Source organism: Fusarium fujikuroi, chromosome FFUJ_chr03 (assembly GCF_900079805.1).
Source record: "Fusarium fujikuroi IMI 58289 draft genome, chromosome FFUJ_chr03".
In the NCBI taxonomy this organism is placed as follows: domain Eukaryota; kingdom Fungi; phylum Ascomycota; class Sordariomycetes; order Hypocreales; family Nectriaceae; genus Fusarium; species Fusarium fujikuroi.
The window spans coordinates 3,516,450-3,540,794 of record NC_036624.1 but is presented as its reverse complement, the minus strand read 5'-3'; the positions used below and the strand labels follow the sequence as shown (position 1 = coordinate 3,540,794).

General features: G+C 48.5%; 7 protein-coding genes; 3 read left to right on the top strand and 4 right to left on the bottom strand.

The window, feature by feature from the left end:
• Window positions 1–674: 674 nt before the first annotated feature.
• FFUJ_03191 (uncharacterized protein) lies at window positions 675–4,078 on the bottom strand (the record flags this gene model as incomplete). XM_023575011.1 has 2 exons in its annotated part: window positions 675–3,679; window positions 3,730–4,078. The coding sequence occupies 2 exons, from the start codon at window positions 4,076–4,078 to the stop codon at window positions 675–677; spliced, it is 3,354 nt and encodes a 1,117-aa protein (XP_023428751.1).
• Window positions 4,079–9,051: 4,973 nt separating this feature from the next.
• Window positions 9,052–10,561, bottom strand: FFUJ_03190 (uncharacterized protein; the record flags this gene model as incomplete). XM_023575010.1 has 2 exons in its annotated part: window positions 9,052–10,072; window positions 10,137–10,561. 2 exons carry the CDS (start codon window positions 10,559–10,561, stop codon window positions 9,052–9,054), a joined length of 1,446 nt encoding a protein of 481 aa, XP_023428266.1.
• Window positions 10,562–13,193: 2,632 nt separating this feature from the next.
• FFUJ_03189 (uncharacterized protein) lies at window positions 13,194–15,239 on the top strand (the record flags this gene model as incomplete). XM_023575009.1 has 3 exons in its annotated part: window positions 13,194–13,631; window positions 13,676–15,079; window positions 15,132–15,239. The coding sequence occupies 3 exons, from the start codon at window positions 13,194–13,196 to the stop codon at window positions 15,237–15,239; spliced, it is 1,950 nt and encodes a 649-aa protein (XP_023428265.1).
• Window positions 15,240–15,970: 731 nt separating this feature from the next.
• FFUJ_03188 (uncharacterized protein) lies at window positions 15,971–17,495 on the top strand (the record flags this gene model as incomplete). XM_023575008.1 has 4 exons in its annotated part: window positions 15,971–15,997; window positions 16,051–16,195; window positions 16,274–16,459; window positions 16,513–17,495. The coding sequence occupies 4 exons, from the start codon at window positions 15,971–15,973 to the stop codon at window positions 17,493–17,495; spliced, it is 1,341 nt and encodes a 446-aa protein (XP_023428264.1).
• Window positions 17,496–17,903: 408 nt separating this feature from the next.
• Window positions 17,904–19,431, bottom strand: FFUJ_03187 (probable beta-glucosidase; the record flags this gene model as incomplete). XM_023575005.1 has 2 exons in its annotated part: window positions 17,904–19,332; window positions 19,388–19,431. 2 exons carry the CDS (start codon window positions 19,429–19,431, stop codon window positions 17,904–17,906), a joined length of 1,473 nt encoding a protein of 490 aa, XP_023428263.1.
• A 1,680-nt stretch (window positions 19,432–21,111) lies between these two features.
• Window positions 21,112–21,903, bottom strand: FFUJ_03186 (uncharacterized protein; the record flags this gene model as incomplete). XM_023575004.1 has 2 exons in its annotated part: window positions 21,112–21,713; window positions 21,783–21,903. The coding sequence occupies 2 exons, from the start codon at window positions 21,901–21,903 to the stop codon at window positions 21,112–21,114; spliced, it is 723 nt and encodes a 240-aa protein (XP_023428262.1).
• A 1,316-nt stretch (window positions 21,904–23,219) lies between these two features.
• On the top strand, window positions 23,220–24,251 carry FFUJ_03185 (related to members of the aldo/keto reductase family; the record flags this gene model as incomplete). XM_023575003.1 has 2 exons in its annotated part: window positions 23,220–23,774; window positions 23,838–24,251. 2 exons carry the CDS (start codon window positions 23,220–23,222, stop codon window positions 24,249–24,251), a joined length of 969 nt encoding a protein of 322 aa, XP_023428261.1.
• Between the last annotated feature and the right edge of the window lie 94 nt (window positions 24,252–24,345).

The window sequence follows — 24,345 nt, the reverse complement described above, 5'->3', positions numbered from 1 at the left end:
CACGTATGGCTGGGCGAGATGATAAGCACTATACATTCAATTGATGCAATGGGAGCCTTGTCTTTTATCTTCCTTTATCACCATTTTGTTTTTCATGTAGCCCGTGTTATCCGTACTAGGGCTCAGCATCATTGCAGGCGACGGCGTAGGTATGAAAAGCTTTTACTCTAGTTTAGATGTACTTCGTCAAGTACTTTTACAAGTCTTAATAATCCACTTTTCATGAACTCCTTTTCCCCTTTTACTGTTGATTAGTTGGCTATTGAGCTTAGATGAGCCTAAATTTGGACTTTGCCATCGATTTGAGAGTGAGAAATGCACTAGATTAGTCCCTACGTGTTTATCTAGTATATATAATGTAACAAGGAGCCTTCCGAGCTCCAGTATCATATTTTACCCATACTTCGTAACTACCCCGCCCCAACTTTTAATAGTGACCGTGAAACCCATTGTTATCATAATAATCAGAAAAGATAGAAAATAGGTATGTGAAATGGCTTGGTAAAGGAAAGGAAAGAAAAGACAAGAAAAGAAAGAAAAAGAAACTAATTCGGAGCACAATAGATAACAAAAAAAAAAAAAAAAAAAAAAAAAAAAAAAAAAAAAAAAAAAAAAAAAAAAAAAAAAAGAAAAAGAAAGAAAAAAAAAGAAAAAAAAGTTGCTCAGGGCATTGATTACATGTCTTTGGCGTGCCTCTGGAGCTTACGCATAGCCTCACGATGAACGTCAAGAAGGTCGCCATTTCGCATTCGTTCGTCGAAGGCTTTGTCAGCCCATTCCTTTTCCCGCTGCTGTGTCTCGCGGCGCTGGGCTTCGGCTTGCTTTTGACTCAAAAGGATGTTACGACTCATGTCTACACTGCGCTGGACCTCAACTTCTCTGCTGGCCAAGAGAGACGATGGGGTGAAGGGTGTCTCACGGCCAGAACTGCTAATGATAGGGGTACCTGCGCGTAACTCATGCTGAACTGACTGTCGGAATGTCGCAAGAGCAGCCTCGCGGGCTGCAGAGGTGGGAAGAGTTGACACACGTTTCGGTTGGTGGGTGTTCAATAGTGCTTCTGAAGTATTGAACCCGTTGCCGTTGCTGCCGCCACTGAGCCGCTGCAAAGACGGTGTTGAAACTGAAGGGCTTAGACTACTCTGTCGCAAGAGTTCTTTCCTCTGATTCAATGGCAAGTCGTCCACATCTACACCAATAGCAGCTGCGTACATCGGATGATTGCTGAGAGATCCTGCGTCGCTCGAAGCTCTGTGGCGTGTGGCAAGGTTCAATTCGGATGAGCTGGACACCAGGTTCCCTGCCGATTTATTGCGCAGATACATTTCTCGTTGGCCAAGGAGAGTCTGGGGGCTAGAATATGATATAACGCCTGGTGTTGAAGTGCGTTGACTTTCATTTGCCGCTGGAGCAGTCATGTTTTGCACCCCCATGGTTTCCTCCTCAGCAATCGGTGGAGTCAGGCTTGAAACAATTTGTTCTTCTGCAATTGGAGCGATCCCGCCCGAGGCTATTCGCAAGCCTCCCGAAGAAGTTCGTGCCATAAGGCTACTAGTTGGAGTGGTCCCAGGGCTTCGGTTTTGACTCTCGCCTGTGAGCAAAGCGAGAGCGGCTGGAACGTGTTGTTTCACGTTGCGCCTTGAAGCTGTGTGCGAGTAATTGGACGCCTGAGAGTCCGGCCTTGGAATCATGGGTGCAGGGGTTCCTTCAGTTGACGATTTTCGGAGCTCGTCGACATGTACAGGTGCGGGCGCCTCAATGGTCGGAACCGCTGGGTTTTGCAATACCTCGATGTGAATTTCATCAACTTCCGGAGCCTCAGCATTGCTCAGATGTTTCGCCCACTCGTTGGTTCTATAGGAAAGTGCTACCCGCGAGAGTGACCTAGGTAGACGATCTTTAGTCAAACTAACACGGGCTGATGAGCCAGAAGTCGCGGATCTGGTCTTTTCCACGTCAGCCGAGGGAGGCTCTTCGGCCTTGGTAGCTTCGTTTCCATCGGCACGCATGAACGTCTCCTGGTCGATTGGGGGCGGGCTCGGTTTGCCCTTATCATCCGTCTCAGAGAGCTCGGCGTTGATCTCAATGCTCTTCGGGAGCTCTGAAATCGGAAGGGACTGGCGAGCATCACCACTCATGCTGTCGTCATCAATTGTCGCCGCAACTGAGCCGTCATCGTCTCGTGGTCGCGATCGTGGAATCACTAACTCATCAGTACTTTCGCCATGTTCGTTTTCTGGATGGTCTCCAAAGACACGACTAGATCGGTGTGAAATGTTGCCAAGAAGCTCCATTGATCCCCGGGACAGGCGAGAAAGTCGTTTAGCAAGCGAGTGTCGTTGGCCCGAAGTATGAATTCCAGTATCTTCTTCTTCTTCGTCGGCGAAGGGCGCCACCGAGGAACGATCACCGCTCGTCAGCGCATCATAATTATCATCAGCGACACGAATGGTGAATGGGAGAGGAACGACAGGAGGCACAGCAGATTTGGCCACAGATGACTGTGTCGACATGCGCCGATCAACCTCATCGCCTTTGAGAGGGAGATTTTGCATAGCAGTTCCGGTATCCAATTGCTGATCCCCTCTCCCCATGGTTGGCCGTACTGTATCGTCCGTGGCAACGCGAACTGTGACCCTGCCATCTTCATCTTGGTCAGAAGACATCAATGTGACGGTAGGCTGTTTTTTGGTTTCAACAGCATCTGGCATCTCCGCCATTTCGATGACCTCAACAATCGAAGTCGAGCGTGTTTTAGAGGAGTCCGTCTGGCTGCTGCGATTCCTTTTTTCGTTTGTGGGCTCTGCATCGTCCGAGTCACGCGAAGCTGTCAAGCTTCCGACGTCTCCATCACCATATATTCTCTCCCATTGGCGCCTTTCTCGAGCGTTCGCTTCTTCTATGTTCCGGCCTACTTGCTCCTCTTCCTCGCGGAGGTTGCGCTCTCCTTCAGCAGCTTCCTCCGCCTTCTTTTCACGTTTCTCCCGGACAATTTTCCATAGTTTGATCTGTGAGATAATACCAAAGAGGAAGATGATGATGATGGCTGCAGTTTCCACGCGGATACCCTTAGTAACCGGGTATGTATTTGCGCCAAGAGGGAATAAATCATCGTTCAGATCCCAAACCCAGGCCCAAAATTCCTTCAGACCAGCCCGGCTGAAGCAGTCTATTCCCAAGACTGTAATAGTGGCCCCAGAAAAGGCGATCATAAGGATAAGCGACCAGTCCCGAGTATAATGGCTGAAGTAGAATGCAAACCCACCCACGGTGAAGCAAGCAATAAAAATGGCTTTTGCAACCACAGGTCCGAGTAACCCTCCAGGAACTAAGCAAAGAAGCCACATGCCAATACAGAAGCCACCCAGGGCACAGCCTAGACCTTCGGTGATCTCCCGAAAAAACATTGAGGCTCCGCCGAGGACGCACCCGGAGATGACAGCAGCAACCACATAGCCCCCCTGTAGAGCATCGCTGACTTCGGATTTCATGACATAAACAATGAGAACGGCAACGCCCAATGATGCAGCGAAAGCAGTTGAAAAGAAAGTATGGATCATTCGGTTTTTTATCCCGACAAGGCCATATGCGAGGCCAGTAATAAGTAAGATAGTTCCTGCAACGCCCCAGCCCGGGGTGAGCCTAGGCTCAATGGGCAGCTGTCCAGCGGGTATCGTAGCTAGAAAATATTAGCTAATGTCCCAATCAATGTTTTCCGTCTATCAATACCATTGTAGTACGAGGAATCATCCAGTCCGCTTTCAAGGGAGCCATCTGTGCTGGTTGATGCAGGGTCTGAACTTTGTGTTTTCTCCGTCTCAGTGGCAGTCACTGAGATAGATTCGGTTTGAGACTGAGATTCTGAGGCATCAGAGAGTTCTGTCTGCCTCGCGGAAACCTCGCTAGTCTTCGTGGCAGTACTGTGTCCACGTGTTGACGTTGTGCTGGAATCGATTGCCGTTGTCTTCTCTGGGTTGTCGTCCGCTCTCGGAACTACCCTAAAAACCTCCCCGCTAACATGCTGCACAATCAAAAGTAGACAGAACAGTGCCCACAGCCGAGGCCACCGAGAGTGCATTGTTCGTTGATGGGGTAAGCTGGTATGTAAGATGTTGATGATATGAAACCCAAAAAAGTCGTCGCAATGGTATGAGATTATGCAAGCATCATCAAGTGCTAAGCTCAAGGTGTTCGAACTAGGGTTGAAATAAGAAAAGAAACAAGAGAGAAAGACAGAGGCCTAGATCGAAAGCAGTTGAGAAGTGATACTGTTGCGTGAGATTCTGGTCGGATTAGATTTGGTTCATCGAAATTTTAGTTGGCAACGGAAGCGATATCAGGATAGCAGGTGATAGAAAGCAGAAATGAAAAAAAGAACGTATGACCAAGGCGCTTTTGGTGTAATCTCAACCGCGACTATCTTCAACAAATGGATGTGATAATATCGACGTCGAATCGGCAGCACAGCGCGGGACATCAGAGAAACAGAGCAAGCCCTCAAATCAAGATCCTACACCTCCAGAGGAAACAAGCGCAGCTATAAAAGAGAGAAGAAGAGGTGACAGAAAATGGTTCAGGAACCAAAAACCGGGAAGGGTGTGGCATCACAGTTATCAGCTGCTGAGTGGGTGTGATCCTCACTTTCAAGATCCGATGGTGGGTGATGGAGTCGAGACGGATGCAATGGGATGGAGACGGGGAGGGCGGCTGGGTATACCCTTGTTAGCAAGGCCCAAGATTAGCAATGACTGGACGAAACAGTAGCAAATGGTGCGGCCGTTGAGAACAGCCTCTTGGGCCAATTTCCCAAGGGCCTCCTGTGACGCTGTGATGTCGTGATGGATGGTCAACGAACGACTTACAGGACATCGCGGTCCACCGTCTTCCTGGTCCTTGGCTTGCACCAGCTTGCGATTGCCCACTTTTCAGGTTACCCTGTTCGGGATTAGCCGGTGGGGATCACGGCTCAAGCACCCCAAGACACTTGGCGGCCCACCCCTCATCGACTTGAAAGGCAGCCAATGGCGGCCAAGAGGTACCTGTTTCGAGTACTTTCAGGTACAAGCTCGGCCCAATTAGGCTACAGCCGACCTTGTTTCATTCAACAGGCTTCCCTTTAGTAGTAGGTAACTACCCTACTCTGTAGTAGTCTACCTAAGGCTCGTCGAGTTAACAGCCGAGTCGTCAATAAATCGCTACCTCTATCAATTGCTCCATTAAAGAGTGAGCAAAATTCAATTCCTCTCTGACAATGACCCTTCATCTCATAGCTCAGTAAGGCTGATACAGTTTTTGAATCATCCTCGCCTCACAACCTGGTCGTATCTTTCCGAGACGGAATGCATAAGAGCCGCGCCTTTCGCTCCACCTCCCACACACAGACATGCTTTTTCTCAGATTGCACATTACAGGGATTCTGCTGAGCGGCTGATTAGTAGCGGGTTTTGTGAGAGCACACAGACTCTATGTACTGGGGCAGTGGGGCTGCCACTACCTTAGGTCTCCATTTTTAGGTATCCCTGTAAGACATCTAAATCCATTTGAATGAGGCCTTTTGGATGGGCACAACATGCTGATTACTACACACATTCAAACCTGTCGCTGCTGGTCTTGTGCTCTCAGCTGGGGAGATGTACAGTACTCTTCCTGTTGGCAGATTCCGTTCGACCAAATGAATGACGTGACTTCATCCACGAGAAAGACTTTCGTTAAAGCCAAGAGAGAGTATTGCCTGGTGAATGTGTCTCCCCCCTCGCGATCTTCTGAGAGCAAATCCTTGTCTCCCCTGCGATGCACACATATGGGTATCAAAAGCAGGCAGACTACATACTGGTAGCAGGCTGTTGCAAGCCATCAAACGATGCTGCAAGCAACTCTGCTTCCAACCGATGTCATGGTCACACGTAGCTCAATTGGGGTCAGTCATACATCATCACCACTCGGAGTCTACGAAATTATTGGTCTTGCGAATGGGCCAATCTACGTTGCATTTTACCCTGGTCTGTCTCAACAGATCTTTCTTTGCCCTTGGACTGATTATCAAGGGCCATTGCCTTCTCCAGCTGCGCCTCGAAAGCCCCCATCAATGCCGTGTCTCATGACAAAAGTATATGTTGGCTGTGATATTACACACAAGTCACCCATAGCGTGGCACACCGACTCACCAATAAACTCTGCTCTGTCTCAGGAGACGACAATGCTATGTATGTATGTCTGCCAGCGACTCAGCCCCTCGTTATTTCATAGGGATTCTCTTCTACCAACCGGAACGAAAAAGGTCAGACCTTGACTTGTGTAAAATTTTCGGGCTGTCATCCAAGCTTCTAATATAAGTCTCATACAACGTGCGTACGTTAACGCCCGTGGCCCATCATCCAGGGTCCATTTCGAGTCTCACAGCACGCAGAGTAGATTCTCTTCTTTTCTGAAGGCCCAAGCGTTGCCTTGATTGTTCTGAACATTTTGGCTTCTCACTGAAGTGTTCTCACGTCTGTTTCTGTCATATGATTGAGGGGCTTTGCTTGCATATGCACATCAAAGCAAAGATCTTTAAGTGGCCTTTGAATTTGCTGCAAATGCCTGGCTAGGGGAGGAAAGAAAACTTAGGACCTTAACCCTAAATGATGAAAATACTTAGGTAAATCTAGCCTAAACTTAGGGGACTCTTTACCAAGTTTATTTTAACACCCTATAATAAGGTCCGATGTTTTCTTGCCTCCTGAGGCCTGGAAGTGATATGCGTGAACGGCCGTTGAGGCGTAGGCATCACTTGTTCGTTGAGTTTCATTAGCCGTCAGATGTCTTGCAGATTTGCTGTAGTCAATCATTGGCTTCAGTCGTCCGTTCCGGTCCTGGCTGAACTTATATTAACACTGGGGGGTTTTTGATTTCAAGTGTATTGACATGCAAAACAGATATCTATTGGCAGGCGTCCAGCAATGGCATTCAGGACAGTCCAAGGCAAGCGATGGTCGCATAGCACGAAATGCAAAGCCTGCCGGTGCATATGTATGCCAGCAAACAAAGACAGCTTTTTTATCCAACAACTGGTCAGATAAAAGCTGAGAATACTAATATACTAGCTCTCGATCAGTCGCTTAGCAAATCGGCAACGGCTTGATCAGTTTCAAGGCCATGCCAGCACCTTATCTCGTCGGCAGAACTTGTGGTTCACTATAGCCAGGCAAGGTCATAATCCATGATCGAAGATGGACGTATTTGCGGATACAACCTGTACCAGCCGATACTTCCATAAATCCTCGTCTCTTTACTCTTTTGGAACATACGCTACTGTACCCGGACACCAGCGCCGACCGATAGGACGCGTCTGGAAATTAAAGAGATTAAAGCGCCCCACTCTTTTTGTTCATCGTTGTTGGCAAGCTTCAGCTGAACAACAAGCTTATAACAGGCCAGATCATGGGTACGTTCACCATGGATGCCATCACGTCCAGCTCGTGCTCTTCTCGCCTATCTTGTCACGGGAAGATCATTAGCCAAAGTAGAGAGACGCGCACCCCCTGTCAGCCTTGTTTCCCTCCATGAGACTGGGAGAAGCAACGGCAAGCGTCGTATGAAGAGACTTGTTACGGACAACGTTGGGGTCAATACCGATATCCAACACGGTGAATGTGAAAATGGGTCCAACGTTAGCTTATTGTTTATGTGAAATTGCACGTCCCCCGTCATCCTCAACATCTACTTCTATCGCCTGCAAGCGAGGTGTGCAACGAATGACTGGTCTCACCCTGTGTATTTTGTTCCCACGTACAGAGTATTGTTCCACCAGTTGAAAGGCCCATTGTTCTGGGTGAAAGATGTTGATCCAGTTGCAGTCTCTTGAAGTATCACTCATTGCTACTGGGATATTCTTGATATTGAATCAACAACAATATCCTAAGGCCCGTTACACGCACACGAAGCGCAGAACATTTGTCATGCCTTCATCATGTTGCAGAACCAGCGTGCTCCTAAGGGCAACTTGATCATGTCTTTGACTTTCAGTCAAAGGCTTGGTATAGTGACGGATACTCAGCTTTAGGTTCAATAATTGACAAGGCTCACTCACACCAACCTCATGCTGTTAGACCTCGCCGGCTTATTGGCGATGGGATTCCTGGCCACGTGCTGTATTGGACTTGATGGACCGAAGAAACAAGGGCTGACGCGATCGATGATCGTGCAATCTGTTTGAATTTTCTCTATCCTTGACACACCTTTGTCCATCCCTGTCAAGCTTAGCGCCTCGCTGATATTACCTACTTATGATTTGCAGATTCAAGCATCATAGAACAGCATGACAGCACATGCACAACTTATCATCGTAACATCCGGATGTGTGACGCGGTAAAGTCAATTCCCAGTTCCGACCACCTCCATCTATCCATAAGCTCATTGCCTCGAGTTATATGTAGACCGAGTCAAGTTCATACAGGGAAATGTATACAAGTTGAACAATCAACCTTGCTATATCACCGACTCGAAACTAGCTTATCCTAAATCATGGGCATATCTTTTTGGCTCGCATCGATTTTGGCGAGAGTGGCGCTCCATTAGATTCAACCTGAGACAAGGACGAACTTGCATGAGCTGGTTTATCTTTATGATTGCTGAAATCACCCGAGATTCAGGACGGTCGTCGACCTTCGTGAACTGATGGCCTCAGCTTGGCTTCGTCAGTCGTGAGAAGCCTTTTCTTTTTTTGGGAGCTCATTCTTGCGCTTCATACACCTACCTCGCATCCACTCATTCCAACCAAGAAGCCTGAGTCCCCCTACCAATGAATCGGGCACAGGTATGGATGCAGTAAATGGATGTTATTTAATGAACCCTGTAAGTCAAAACCGTCCAAAAACAGCTTCTAAATTTATAAGTAAGTATAAAATCAGCAAGTGTAACTGTAACATTCAATACGAAGTCATGTTCAGTATGTGTGTCTCGAAAGGTATACGCCAGTGATGAAGCTACTAGCTGTGAATCATTCTCGAGAGTTGTCATAATGAATAGGTATCGTTTAAGGCCTATTACACAATGCGTACTCGCAACGCTCCATTATCGCTTGGCAACTCTGGATGGAACTCTATCACCGTTATATCTCGGTTGCACAGACGCCTTCCCGTTCCTACTGCTGCGCGTTATCTTTGATGAAGGAGGACTCTTCTTTTTGCTCTTGTTCGTGAGCGCTAACAGTGTGCTCAAAGGTAAAAGCATGATTCTCAACAGCGTTTTGAACGGGAGAAGGATAACGGCGGTGAGTGATTCCACCGTCCACATAAACATGTTCTTATGAGATGCGCTATTCTTCGCAGCACTCGCAGCAAGAGCGATAGCATCATCAAGTCTTGCGTCGACCCCTGAGAAGCGCGACTCTGTCTGAAATTGAAGAAGTGTCGCCTTCTTCTCGTAACGACGAACAGCCCTATTCAGCGCGTCCAATTCTGGTTGAATTGCGTTACGCACATCACGTGCCACAATGCTGTCCTTCTGCTTTGCTTTGCTAATTTCCTGCTTTGTTTCTTGGGCAGACGTGGCTTCTTCTGCTGCGAAACGTGACTCGAGTCGTTCCAGCCGCGCAAGTACGGATTCCAATCGTCCCGAATTCTCACTACCTTGCTGGAATCTGAATGGTCCACCTTGTACCACCCGTTGGAGGTGAAGCGTTCTCGACTGTACCAGCTTTATCATATGGGATAGAACCCGAAGCTCGGCTACGAGAAGGAAGATTGTCAAATTATAATTGGAAACAAGACCCTCAGAGGGGCGACTGAGCTGTGATCGGATGGCGTGCAAGAGGTATGCGCCGAGGAGTGGAAGAATAAAACACGAGGCTAGGGCGATTATTTCGTAATAGTATAGTTCCGCAAGAGCTTCCTGTTGCTGGTTTGATGGTTTCGTATCCCGCAATTCCTCAGTAGGTTCAGTCTGAATTTCTTGGTATTCCGGTACGTGATCAAGCGGCGAGTGAGGCGCTGGCATATGGGTGCTCGAGTCAAGGTCGCTATCATCGTCGATTACACTGTCGGTTATTGACTCGTGCTGTATCCGTACCTCCTGTGCTGAATGATACCATGCCCTGTCCAGAATAAGTACATCTTCTCGAAAGATGCGGTAGGGGAACGCAAAGGATAGGAGCTTACCATGGCTGTGTCACAGACCAGTGAAGGAAAATGCCAGCCAAGCCCAATAACATAACATCCGTTACTACGGCATTCCCGTTCTTAAAAAGAACACCAGATATAGCTGGAAGAAGAGCAAAAGCCAATGACAACGATGCTAGGGAAGATGTTTCTCCAGGAGAAGAATGCTCAGTGCTGCCCGGATCTCGAAGCTGGGGATTAAGAAGATCTCGAGCTTCGCTGAGACTATACTCTGAAAAGTTTGAGCTGCGGCGTGGCGGTATCGTGTCGAAGCCAGGCGGTGACATATGTTGACGCCGAGAAGCAGCATCCTCAGCGACCGAGACGGTCACGGCACGGCGGAGTCCATGGCCGGGAGGCGGGGCACTGAAGCTGGAGCTGGAGCTTGTCCCGGCGGCGGACGACGCTTTATTGTCGTCCGTCATGGCCGAAGCTCAATTACCGAAACCGCTATAACCGTTTGTGTAGGACGGCGCTCAGTGTTGACGAAGGGCCGAGCTTAAACTGTGTCCACAGGGAAAGAAAGGCGGCACATTGGGCCAAGTCACGCGACAAAGCTCCCCAAGACGCGGAGAGTGAGGGGCCAAGGAAGATGAGTGAAGAGAAGGGCAGCAGTCGAGGAAACGAAAAGGGAGAGTAGGTGATGAAAGCGTGCGTTGTGCAACACTTGGAGCAATTGGAATGTGGTGGCGATGAGTTCATCCAAAGAGTGTGACGATGTGAGATGTCTTAAAAGACGCCACTTACTAAGAAAGTAAAGTGACATACGGCATTGGAGAGTGAGACCGACCAGAGGGAAGCTCTTGGCTGTTTTCTGTGCTACCTCCAGCACTTTATACTGTGATTTAGCGCTGTCACTGGTGCTGGTCCCGAAGCTGAAGCCGGGCTGGCCATCGAATTCATTACATGGAACAAGTGGAGGTTTTCTTTGGCTAGGTCCCCTTCGTTCAGCTGGGAAAATTGGCCAGTTGTAGCTAACTTATAATATGTCAAGTCGATGTGGAAGCATGACTAGGCTAGTGGGTGGCATGGCTTTGTTGTGATTTGACAGTCATCTGAATATGTCTTGAGATAGGTCTTGGGCCGTGTCGATCAGCATGCAAGGGAAGCAGGAGATCGAATTGAAATGTACTTGAAGGTGTCATATTGGGTATGTTATGAACAGCCTGCTCTGCATAATGGAAGATCTTTTTGATCATGGTGCAATGCATTTGGAAGGATTGGGAGAAATCCTTATAAATTGTAAGGCTTTTGCATGGCTGTGAGTGGAAGGCGGATATTGTGCCGTGTCTGATGTCAAACTAGGTACCTATAAGAATAACTACTAACCATGCTAGAATTCAGGTAGGTGCCTAGGTAGCTGTCGATAACAAAACATGCTCCGGAACGTCCAGCATCTCTATTGCTGGGATAATCACGGAATAGTTCCGTATCAATTTGAGTACTTTACCCATGCAAGAGTCCATTCAGGCCCGGAAGTCGGTACGTCCGTTCAGGAGTTCTGTCTGGAAAAAGAACCAGGAGACGATAGAATCGAGACCGTCCGTCTTTTCAGCAATGTGACGTCAACGTTCAGCTGATGTCAATAATGTCGGGTAGTTCCAGAGGTTCAGGGGTGCAGAAGATCAAGTCCATCACAAGAGTTCACGTGCAGCACGTCTTAATAACAACAACGACCTACGGATACATTATATCATGCAAGCGAGGCTAACTAGGCTAGTAGATCTCTCTTCCTTCGTAATGATCTCGAAAATTTGCAAGGGCAACTAAATTCGAGACGTTCGTCCCAACTTGAGACAGGGGCTATCTCAGGTGGAATGACTCTGACAACTGCAAGAAACTTGACATATTCTTTGGTCAAGCGACTGTAATAATGGCTTCCAAGGTCTACAGATGCTCTTAAGATTATGTGTATGCAAGTATAGGACGATGGGGAAAGCAGAAAACGGCCTGGCAGTTGAGGCCATCACTACTCTGTACATTGCATGGATATTCAATCAGCCATGAACTACTTGTATATAAGAAGATGCATCGGAACTCAGCTCAAAGCCAAACATCAATTCTCTGGACAAGGATTCCCAACGCCCGCAGAAATTGACGCCCAGCATGGCGTCACCCAAGGGACTGCGTAAACCCCCTGTAAAGAAGCCGTCGCCTGTCAAAGAAAAAAGACTTTTTCAGGGGATGGAGACTAGTTTGCTGGAGCCCAGAAGCTCGGAAGCCCCTGGTTCCAGGTTTTGAAGATTCAAGGTGAAGATTTGATGACGGGAACAGAGCGCCAGATACCAATTGGCACACCCTGCATGCTTAAACGACATACTGGATGTCAGAGACAGCCCAGATAGGAAAGGGAAAAGAAACTGGAGAGCTTTAGTCTCCTATTTTTTGCATGGCCAGATGTCTCGATGTACTCTTTAAAGTAGATCTGGTTTTGAGTGATGAGACTCGCTTACAATAAAGTAGCTGTAATCCCCCGTGTCTCGCTCGTCCGCTCGTTGCTTGAAGACACCGTTGCAGAATAAAAGAGCCTCATCTATCGACATCATCAGAACCACTCGAGAACTTAAAGGAGCCCGGTTGTAAGCTAACAGCACAACTACCGTCCGTTATATGAGGCTAATTCATCTAAGGCCTCAAGCGAGCGCAAATCTCCGCCTGTTGACCAAGAATTCCAACCCTTGGACCGTCCGGTGACACCGGCCTGGGAAGAGAAGAAAAAGAAAAAGGAAACACGATCAACCTTATAACAAAGGTCAAAGGGGCTTCTTTTTCACTCCTTCATTTAGGCCTCTCATGGTTTGCTAAAGTACGACGAGCAGCCGTCGACTTCGAGGGTCAACCATCCAATAGTGTTACGACAACTAGTCGCAAACTACGGCAGCCCTACTGATAACCCATCCATCTCTAACAAAAGTCTCCTGCAAGATTTCATGAGATTCAAATCCTTTCCCAACTGAAAATATCCACATGTCGAGCAAGGCGAGCTGAGAGAACTCAAAGTCACTTTCGCCTAAGGTAGGGGATCTCCTCCACTTAGGCTGCAGTTCAGCACTGAGGATGCTGGCTTCCAGGGCATCCAGCAGCCCATCATCCACTAAACCCCTTGTCAACCTCTCCCCAGCCCCCTTCCGCAGCCGTCATTGGCCCACCGTCAGCGAATTTCCCCTGGTTGACGTTTGTTCCCTTTATTGCTTCTTTTCTTGCTCGCTCTCTCCTTTGCCTGTCAACGACTCGAGCAATTCTCTTGCCCGCTGCCGCTCGACAAACCATTACTACGAGATCGAGGCCGACACCGTACACGACGACGATTTTACAGACGCCACTGCCTTCAATACTCCATTTTCTCTTAGCGCTCCCGATTTGAGCCTAGCAACAGCTGCGACGCGCAGTTGTTGCATTCCTTCGTTCTCTTTCTCTGCGTTTGTCTTCCGCCAACACCGGCTCCGTGCACAGGCAATTAGCGCCCAGCCTCACTCTCCAGGACGTAGCCAACAAGTCGACGACTGCTTCGGTCTTAATCTCGACCTCACTCACGTCAGCGTGAGAAGGACCTCGCCATTTCTAGCGAGCGCGGTCGTCCAGGCGGCCGTGCCGACAACCTGTTTCCAACGGATCCCCATCTCGCCCGACCTTCTCCCTCCAACCCCATACCGGCCGCCGTAGATGCCCCCGGCAACCCTCTAATACTGAGCCTCGAAACCCCAAGGTCCGCCTATCCCGGAACCGGCTCATCTTCTGGTCAAGCCGCTGCTGCTGCTGCTGCTGCCGCGTCGAATATCCAGCGCCAGCCAGCTCGACCCTTTGACGGTTACCAAGCAACAACCTTGCATCCTTCGCCATTTCGACCTCAAAAGGCTGCTGGAGTTGCTAATCGTCCTCGTCGGTTATCAGCTGTCCGTCTCTGGAATCCTACAAATTCGACGCCTAGGCCTCATACCAAGCCCGAATCATCACGCAAACGTCGTCCCTCGACCCCTCCACCACCATCTATCCCTCTTAAGCACCCAATATTCGATACCCGAGCACCGACCGATCCAATAGGTTCTGGACCCAGTGATTATCCTCTTCTTACGCTTTCCGAGCAGCATCAGATTAGGCATTCTTTGACGCCTCGCGCAAGCCTTCAGGTTGATAGGGCCGGCAGTAGTGATAGGCGCATAAGCCTACCGAATTCTGTGCGCGCTTCTTACGACGAGAAAGGGTCTCGCAGGGGTGCAGTGTCCGCCGAAGAACCTCGCCTTAGCAGGGACCTGTTTGCTCAGGAGCCCGTGGCAGAAGATCCAATTGTCAAGATTGACAAGGGCAAAGGGAAGGCTGTGATGATGCCAGAGACCGACGATCCTATGCCTTCTTATGGCAAGGATCTGGAGCGTGGTCCTGATATCATGGACCCGCGGATTTCTAACGTCTCGGCTGGCGATGGAATAGGATCCGCTCTGTCGACGACAAATTCTTCTATTATGGGTGAGGATGTCGAGCCCGATGCAGCTGGTGAATGGGGTCCTCAGCACCCTTGCTACCCTCACCTCAACCCTCATGTTCCCGTTGACTCACCCGAATATGTCAACACGCGTATCATCCGAATACGCCGCGACTGGTTGATCAAGGGCGATTTGGCACCGACATTTTCCAATCTTTACCCAGAGATTCTGGATCCTGCTGGTCTATCCGAGCAAGAATTCCGCCGAATTATCGAGAAGCTTAACGGCGAGTTGATCCCTGCGTTCGACCCTTACGACTTGCGGAATATAATTGATACTCTGCTTGGACTCGTCACTGGTTGGATTTGGGATGACGTTGGTCTCACTGGAGTCAAGTCTCGACTGAACAGTCTCGAAAAGTGGATTGAGCAATGGAATCTTGAGATGGAAAAAACCATTGGCACTGAAGATGGTGCTATTCCACCCAAGATCTTGCCTCTGCGACAAACGGGCTACATGACTGTAAAGCTATTTTTTTTCCATCGTACCAGGGAATTTACTAACGCATTGATAGCTCGATATCCAGATTCCTGATCCAGAGATTGCACCAGCTCCCAGCACCACGAACCCCAATGATTCCAGAACCGCATTACCTCTGGAGCCTCCATCCACTGTTGTTTAAACAGATAAAATGTCAATTTGTGACGCCTTTCTTCGACCGATTGACAGACCGACTCTTGGTCAATTCCCTTTGAACTTACTTTCTTTAATTCCTTGACGACGAACGAGACAGCTCCTTTGATGAACAGGACGTCTCTTAACGAGTTGCAACAAGCAGTCTATACCCTCAGACTTGCGAGATGTTATTCCCTTTTCTCCATCTTGATACCACTACACATCGCGCGGCGTTTTTGTTTTCCGGATTTTTTTGTCTTACATGAGAAGCCAGCTGCTCATTTCTGGGCACTGGTTTGAGTGTTTCCATACTCATCATGGAGAGATGATAGGTAGAAAGGTTGAGGCGACGTTGCCTGGAGAAACCTGGATCAGGTCCAGGACCTACCTCTTGCTTGGCATGGCTCGCTCAAGAGATGAAGATGCGAGTGTTGTCTGCTTGAGAGGCAATTGTTTTAATTTGCGTAATTGTATCATCATGTACTTTGATATGATATAGATATCTGTCTAAATGGTACTAATGTAACCCCCAATTGTTTCCTACATGTTTCATCGGTTGATGGTGTAGTAACAACCTCGGATATTCGTTTCTGCCCGCGTTCCAAGGACAATTCTAAGTCCGCCCTCTTGACCATTTTGTGATGTCGGTAATAACGCGGGCGGTCTTTGAAGCAAAGAACCTGCCAAGCTACTAGGACCCAACCCATGGCATTTTGACGAATGATACCATTACTTCCCATGTCGTTACAGAAGCAGCAGCATTTGGTATATAACCGACCATCGGCACCGTACGTAGTCTCACACTTGATCTTTCGAAGGACCAAAAATGGCGAGAAGGCCTTCGAGACTGGAGAATGTCGATTGAGGAAAGGCAGAAGCCTCCAAGAGGAGCAACTGACTGGTTTAAGAAAGTGCTCAATCTCATACTGGCACAATATCTGGTCATCGGCTTCGCTACTGCTTGTGTTTTTGGATATTTTTTCCCATGCAAGTTATAGTTCCCTCTCGCCGTCAAGACAAGTGCTAACACCCTGTTCACAGCTGTTGCTCAGCATGGGGGCGTCATCCGTTCAGAGTATAGCATCCTATACGGCGCAGTCGCATTCATTTTTCTCGTTAGTGGGCTGCAACTATCACCAGGGAAGCTCCGAGAGAATGTGGCAAATTGGAGATTACACATCCTGGTCCATGGGATTAGTTTTGCCGTTATCCCGGCCATTGTGCTTGGTGAGTTGTGCCTCTGCCGTAAAAGACTATGACCCGAGCTCATAGCTCTCTAGCCATTGTTCATATCTCAATCGCAGCTGGGGCTCTCAGGTCTCAAACACCTTCGCCTCCGATCCTCATCGGCCTTCTTACCACTGCCTGTCTTCCAACCACTATTGCCTCCAATGTCGTAATGACACGAGCTTCAGGCGGAGACGAAGCCGCTGCCATTATCTCTGTTGTCATCGGCAACGTTGCTGGGTCGTTTCTATCTCCTCTGCTCATATACGGATTCTTTCCAACTGGGCATCCTGAAGCATTCGACAGCTGGCGCCCTGCTGATCCGTCCACCCTAGGACACATGTATGCAGATGTAGCCAAGCAGCTCTGTCTTAGTGTGGTCTTGCCCCTCATCGTTGGTCAAGTTGTACGTTGGAGGTGGGAGGATCGCACCGTAAAAGTTCTCAATGCTCTCAAACTGGCCAAGGTCTCAACACTGTGCCTTGTTCTGCTCGTATGGACGACCTTTTCTGGAGCTTTCGGCACCGGAGCGTTGAAAGACTTATCTACAAGCAACGTCCTCTTTCTTGTCTTTATGAACGTTGCGCTATATGCTCTGTTCACAATTATCTGCTTCTTTCTCGCCAGACCACCCGGGCGCCTTGTCAGAACAGTATCTTCATCCTGGCTAAGGCATGTCTTCAAGCGCATGTCTAAAGAGCAGACGGTCGCCGTATGCTTTTGCGGGGCGGCCAAAACAACGAGTCTGGGTATACCGCTAGCAAGTTCAATGTGGGCGCGTGCGGATGATCTAACAAGAGCCTATATACAGATACCCGTACTGCTGTACACCATTGAACAAGTGTTCATGGCTCAGGGGCTAGTATACGTCTTTCGCTACTACATGCGGAGAGGAAACAAGGAACGTGGCACCGGGGAAGTAGAGCAGGGTACTTCCCAAGAACAATGTTCTATCGAAGTACAAATGCAGCCTGATGAACTCTCGAGGCGGGCCATTGATGGGGATGTGGAACAGAAAGGGCAGCGATGTCAGTAAGGAATTTCAAATGTGCTGATTTGGTGCAACGTTAGTCAAAACTACAGAACCAGAATTCAGAGTTTACCACATAAGAGAGGTCGATATCTACCATTGTCTGGCTCTCCCAGATTACAGATCAAGACAATATATAGTATGACCCCGTGTCAAAAATTCAGGTCCAAATAACATTATATATCAAGGTCGCTTTTAACCCGCACATGCCGAGTTGACTCTAATAAGAATACCACAATGCGTAAATATAATAGGTAACCCAACTCCAATGAAAAGATATTCTATACGTGAAGGAAATAAGTCGCACGTTTTCATTCATCTTCCATTTTTCAAATTCAATTGCAATACATTTATCGGAGTATCATATTCGGGAAACCGGAATAATAGCCGTGATCTTCTTCAATTTGATCATTCTCAGGTCTGTCCGGCCTTGACACCATTCCCATTTACAACATGCTCCTCCTGCTTGATGAGACTATCAAATAGGGGCTTTAGATGTTGAGCGCTCTTCTTGGGGTAACGCTTTTGGTCATTCTCGTAGTCGACATAAGTTACGCCGAATCGAGTCTCGTAACCCTCAGCCCACTCAAAGTTGTCCAGCAAAGACCAGGCAAAGTAGCCATGGACATCCACGCCGTCGAGTCTAGAAGCATCGGCCATGGCTCTCACGTAATCGTCATAGTACTTGACACGGAAATTATCTTGCAGGATCTTCTCTCGCGGCATGTCATTCTCACCCTTGATGCTGGTGCCGTTCTCGGTAACATAGATTCTGGGGAAGCCATAACGCTTGGAAATCCAGACAAGTAGATCACGGAAGCCTAGGGCACATGGTCGCAACCAAGTAGACTGGGTCTCCTCGCCAATACAATCACCGCGGTGGTTCCAGAAGTGCAGCTCAAGGTTACCAACATAGTCCTCAGGAGCAGCCTCTCCCTCCCGATGCTTGACATAGTTGGCAGTGTAGTGGTTCATGCCGTAGAAGTCATTTGATCCCAAAACAAGAGCCTTTTCCTCAGGGGTAAAGGTGGGAAGGCGGTCACCGAGCTGGGCGCGCATTGAGGCTGGGTAATCTCCGAAGTAGATAGGGTCAGCGAACCACGAGATAGCAAACTCGATCTTGCGTTCGGCAGCCTCAACGTCTCTCGGGTCCTTGGGGTCCCACGGGTATGTGGCGTCGCCGTTGAGGGTGATGCCAATCTCACCGCCATTCTTGGGCTTGAATTCCTCACGATAAATCTTAACGGCACGGCCGTGGGCAACAAGAAGGTTGTGACCAACGATCCAAGGCTCAGTAGAAGAGTCGCCAACATCGGATTTCTTGCGGTCAGAACAGCGACCGGGTGCGTTGGATCCTGTGCTGTAACCCAGAATGGCTGAGCACCAGGGCTCATTGTGAGTGATCCAGTTCTTGCAGCGAGGGATAGACTCGAAAACAACACGAGCATATCGCTCATAGTCAAGAGGAAACTCCTCTCGGTTCAGGAGACCGCCGTAGCGGCGGTCCAACTCATCGGGTACGTCCCAATGGAAAAGAGTAATGAAAGGGGTAATTCCAGCTTCCAGGAGATCATCGACAAACTTGCGATAATGGTCAATTCCGGCCTGGTTGATGGGATCGTTTCGACCACCGAGAGGAATGATCCGAGACCAGCAGAGGGAGAATCGGTATGCCTTAGCGCCTACTGATTTCAGAAGAGCAATATCCTCAGCGGTACGGTTGTAAGAATCACAGGCTGTCACGCCAGAACTGCCGTCTGCGATCTTGCCAGGCTTAGCACAGAAGGTATCCCAGTTAGCAGGGCCACGACCATCCTTATCGATAGCACCTTCAATCTGATACCTATCTTGATGGTCAATTACCGTCACTCAGTGGTACTGGGAGTTGGATTACTTACGAGGCGGTGGCGAAGCCCCATTGGAAGTCCTTGGGGAGAGACATTGTGAATCAGGCTGGCTACCAGCCCTTCAAGTTCACGTGAACTGGTCTGGGTCGTAGTTCGAGAGAGCTAGTATCAGGCCACCTGAAACAAAAGAAACAAGAGTTGAAGGCCACAGGTTACTGGTGAAGTGGATGAGGATGATGCTGGATTGGAAGAGAGGAAGGAGAAGGTCATGTTTCCCTAGCATCACAGGACGCTCTTATATACCCCAATCTAGAGCATGGGTTGTCGCTTTTCGTTCCACTCATAGCTTAGACTCTCTCCTCTCATGTCAGCTACAATGCACGGTGAAACTGATGAATACCTTGGGTACTAAGGTAGAAGGGATATGCCTCTCAATGGCCGTGTTTGTACTTCGGACCGTCATATCCGCGGCTGGATCATCTGCCACAAAAGCTGGGGTGGGGTTGACAAAAGCTGTCTTTTCACGACACAAAAAGACACGAACGCCAAGGTAGGGTACCTTCCTCAGTCGAATTGGTGGGTTTATCACGCACAGCAACTGCCAGGGATCCATTGCTCAGGGTCATCCATGCCTGTCTGCGCCTGCAGCTTGCTGATGGATGTCTCCCTCAACCTCCCTGGCACCCTCCACTCTGAAAAGGTAAAAGGCAACCCCAGCCAATGTGGTTGCCCCATGGGGATTGGTTTCAGGACCCTTCCAGATTCTCTTGCTGTTTGCTTCCTCCTTTTAGTTACTCTTCATTTTTTTTTTTTGCCCTCCTCTTCTTCTCCTTTTTCTTCTTCTCATTATAATTTTCCGTAAACTCACAATTGCCCATTTCTCAACAAGAGGTTTGGTAAAATAACAGATCCCTTGGGCACTTAACTCTTTTTGTCCAACCTTGACCTCCGTTTTCGTCAGACGATTCCCGCTCATATGTGCCTACTCGAGCCTTCGGCCCGCCTCTCCGGCGCCACGACAGCCCGCTATCGCCAGAACTTCGGCATGCTCTGTAATGTTCGCCTCACCGGATGAATCAAATGCAGGAGGAATTGGTTGGTTCCCGAGATCTTATGCCCTGCACGTGGTGTCTCGGCCTCGAGATCCAAGGGTCCTCCCACCCATTGTTTTCTATTGTTTAGGCTGCATTGTGTTTCGGATGCTGTGCTGTAACTGTGATCCTCATTGCTTCTCTAGTTTGCATGTGCCTGCCCTGTCGCTGTCGCTCTCTCCCGGTTCCTGTTCCCACTCTGTCAAACGTCCCGGGCAGCATTGCCCCGAATTTCCCGGGTTGTCATGGCTGCTAGGCCCGAAACACCAGTCAAATACTAACGGAACGGTCCAGATATCCGGACTCCCCATGCGGCTCATTGACAGATTTCTTCTTTTTGCTATCATCATATATCCATGCATACCTGCTTATCGTTTGATTTTCCTTAAACTGGTAGCTTCTCCTAGTTCATCAGCATCCTTGTACATGGATAATGGCTCATGTATTCATTCCCATGATAACGCAGGTTCAGAAAGCACGGCAGTACAATCTTTTCACAAACTATCTAATATGACGACCGAGATTGAGCCAACATGGCAGTCGTTGAAATCACTGCGAATATGCATTTGTCAACGCCTCGTCGTCAGAATTTTAGCAGGGGCCGCTCATCATTATCCCATCAGTCGTCAGCTTTCTCGATATTACACAAGGCGCAACTGAGCCTAATTCAGTCAGCAGTCCTTCCTAGTTCCCAACAGCACCTGCCTCCAAGTCGTCCCTGTCCTGTAGCTTTCGCTTTCCGGGGTTCGACATCTCCACATCGTTGTCTTCTTCCGCTGGGGCCTTCGATTCGTCGCCGTTGGAATACTCGACAATCTCCCACTCGACCTTGACTTGGCCATCATGAGATTGTTTGACACCTTGGCTTCGGCGCATGTTACCTAGGCGCGTTCCTTCGACCATGCCATCGAACCACGGAACTCCATACGACTGGCGCAATGCGGTGTTCCTACCAACCACTGCCGGTGACCGGCCTGCTGGGGCTTTGTCATCTTCCTCTTCTGGAATCAGTCCCATGTCTTCCAGATCTCGCAAGTCCTCCCTCAGCAAGCTTCCGAGAGTCAGGTTGATGAATTCGGCCTCGGTATGCGGGTTTTCGGACCAGTAGGACAGTGGTGTGCCACAGTAGCCGCAGAAGTGACGTTTTGAGTATTGTTGGCTAGGGTGTGTATAAACTCGTCGGATCAAGGCGTGTGTCTCGTCCGGGAAGAAAGAGTAGGTGGTACTATGATACCATGAAAGCGGAACTCGGATATAGGCAGCCAGTGGAGTTGCAAGAGGTATCTCTGCAGGCAGATGTCAGATCATATGCTCGATACTCGCGGTTGTGTCTCTGAAGGACATCTCCGACTTACGATGTGCAGACTCGGTGTTGAAGAGAACCTGTGCCTCATTGATACCATTCTGAGGAACAGCAATTATGTAACGGTTGCGGCCGCATTGGCAGCCGCCACGCAATGGCCTGAGAGTGCTCATGGTTGACAGAGAGATCACCCGTTGACTATGTAAAGTGTGTATCAGTCAAGTCTATCAAGACAGGAAGCACGTAAGTTTATGTTTGGGAGGGGAAAGTTTGGGTGATGAAATCGAAGTGGTTGTAGTGAAGGGATGGAATTTGTTTGGTGATCAGCAGTTCCCGCCCACCTTCTCACCTCACCTCTGAACGCTGCCCAAACACGGGAAGAGCTCCAAGTGGCAGGCAGGACCCAGTAGGTGGGCAGGCAGTGACGACATATTCCAGTGAGTTCCCGCTAAACGTAGAGTTTCCACGGCTCTCTAGCGCTTCGTGGGGGTTTCTAGAATTATGCCAGCCCCACTGGAGCTGAATGCCCCTCTTTTTTTTATGAACGTACGAGTTGTTGGCAAGATGGGCATCGGGCTACCCTATAAACCATGAACAGTAAGTTGAGTATACCTGAGTTTAAAAAAAGGTTTAGAGATAAACTTATTCATGTGCTATTGACTGCATTGTTTTATTCTTATTGAGGTTTTTTTTTCTTGCTGATTTTTCTTGCGTTATTTTACGTAGGTATGTATTTACTGTACTTTATCAGTTGAGGTGACATTTTAATTATCAGCGAATGTTCCAGCATAATGCCAAAACCCAAAAGAGCCATACGCAATCCTTGATTTTGCATGCATGAATGAACAAAGGGACTGTGCTTAAGTTTTAAGATGCGCCCTGTACGCTTTATCTTACCTTCACAGATCATTAGACCAAAACATAAGGTAGGCTACCTAGGGGATGAAAGCAAACTCAGGACCCATCCTAGGTAATAGAAAGATTTAGATATTTAAAATCCAGGGAGTTGAAATAAACTTAGCCATTAAGGCCTAATATTTTCTTGCTCCCCGAGGACTACCTACCCATTAACTATCTAAGTGATGGAAGAAAACCTAGGGGCTTGGTTCGCTCAACAATCAGATGATTATGCAAATGTAGTGTAGGTAGGTTCAGAAAAAGATCTATAACGTAGTGATTGTTTGTTGGCGCCCTGTTGTATGATGCCTTTCGAGGCAAGGTTTTGACAAAAGAATTTATACATGGCAAGGTCCTGGGAGAATAGATCTTCGCCTTGTTCTTTTACCTAGGCAGGTACCTATTCATGAAAATGAATTTCCCTGAGGTTTAAAAAAGAGCTAGTGAGATAGAAGCGAGGTTCACACCTCATCACTGACTAAGTCTGCCCCTTTGTTACATCATGTTTTCCATGTCTTAATGAAAGTGAGAGAAGTGAGGCATCGAGATTCCTGCACACCGCACTATTCGAAATAGTCAGCTTTTACCTACTATGACGCAGCTAAATCACATAGCAACACCTGCCACGACCACCTCATTATTAGCCCAAGACTGCCTTACTCTCCAAAACACGGCAGCCACTATTCCTCTTCTCGGGTTCGGCACCTACAAAATTCGCGGCCAAACATGCACTACCGCGGTTCTGGCAGCACTTTCAGCGGGCTACAGCCACATTGACTCAGCTGCGTTATATCGCAACGAGGTGTGCGTCTACGAAGCCATCAAACAGTCTGGTGTGCCTCGTGAAGCGATCTTTCTTACTACGAAAGTCGGGAGTCCACGAAGGATGGCAGGCCAGGGTGACGTGTATCAAGATGTTGTCGAAACTGTAGACCGTATCGCTGGAGTAGATGGATACGTAGACTTACTATTGATGCACGTTCCTGGACCATCCAGAGATTACCGTCAGAGATTATGGGCAGCGATGGAAATGGTTAAGAGCAAGGGAAGAGCCAAAAGTATTGGTGTTAGCAACTTTCGAGTCCGGCACCTCGAAGAACTGAAGGAGTATGCCACTGAGTGGCCTCCAAGTGCGAACCAAATCGAGGTGAGCTAGAGTCTCCGCTGTAGTGTTGAGGCAAATCTAACGTTACGGTGCCTGTGATATCAGCTACACCCTTGGTGCCAGCAACGAGATGTCGTGACCTACTGTCAGGACAACGGTATTGTTATCGAGGCGTACAGCCCGCTTGCAACAGGCACTCGGCTTAATGACCCAGAAGTACAAAGAGTAGCATCAAAGCATGACAAGACTCCAGCAAATATCCTTATCCGGTATTCACTCCAGAAAGGCTGGATACCTCTACCCAAGAGTGCAAATCCGGGTCGCATTCAAGAGAATATTATGGTTTTTGATTTTGCTCTCGATCCAGATGATATGATGGCCTTGGATGCGCTGGACGAAGGACACGCAGGTGCTATTTTTCGAATGAATGTTGATAAACCGCATGCCACGTCACGAAATAATGATTTGGAAGCAAACCTTGTCCGCCAACTTCGTAACACTCGAATGGCTATACTATGATGTTGAATGCATTATGTGATATATACAAGATTGCTACAGAAATTGGCTGAAGTCACTCGAATGAGTTCTATGCTGCTGTTTTCCCTAAAAGCCC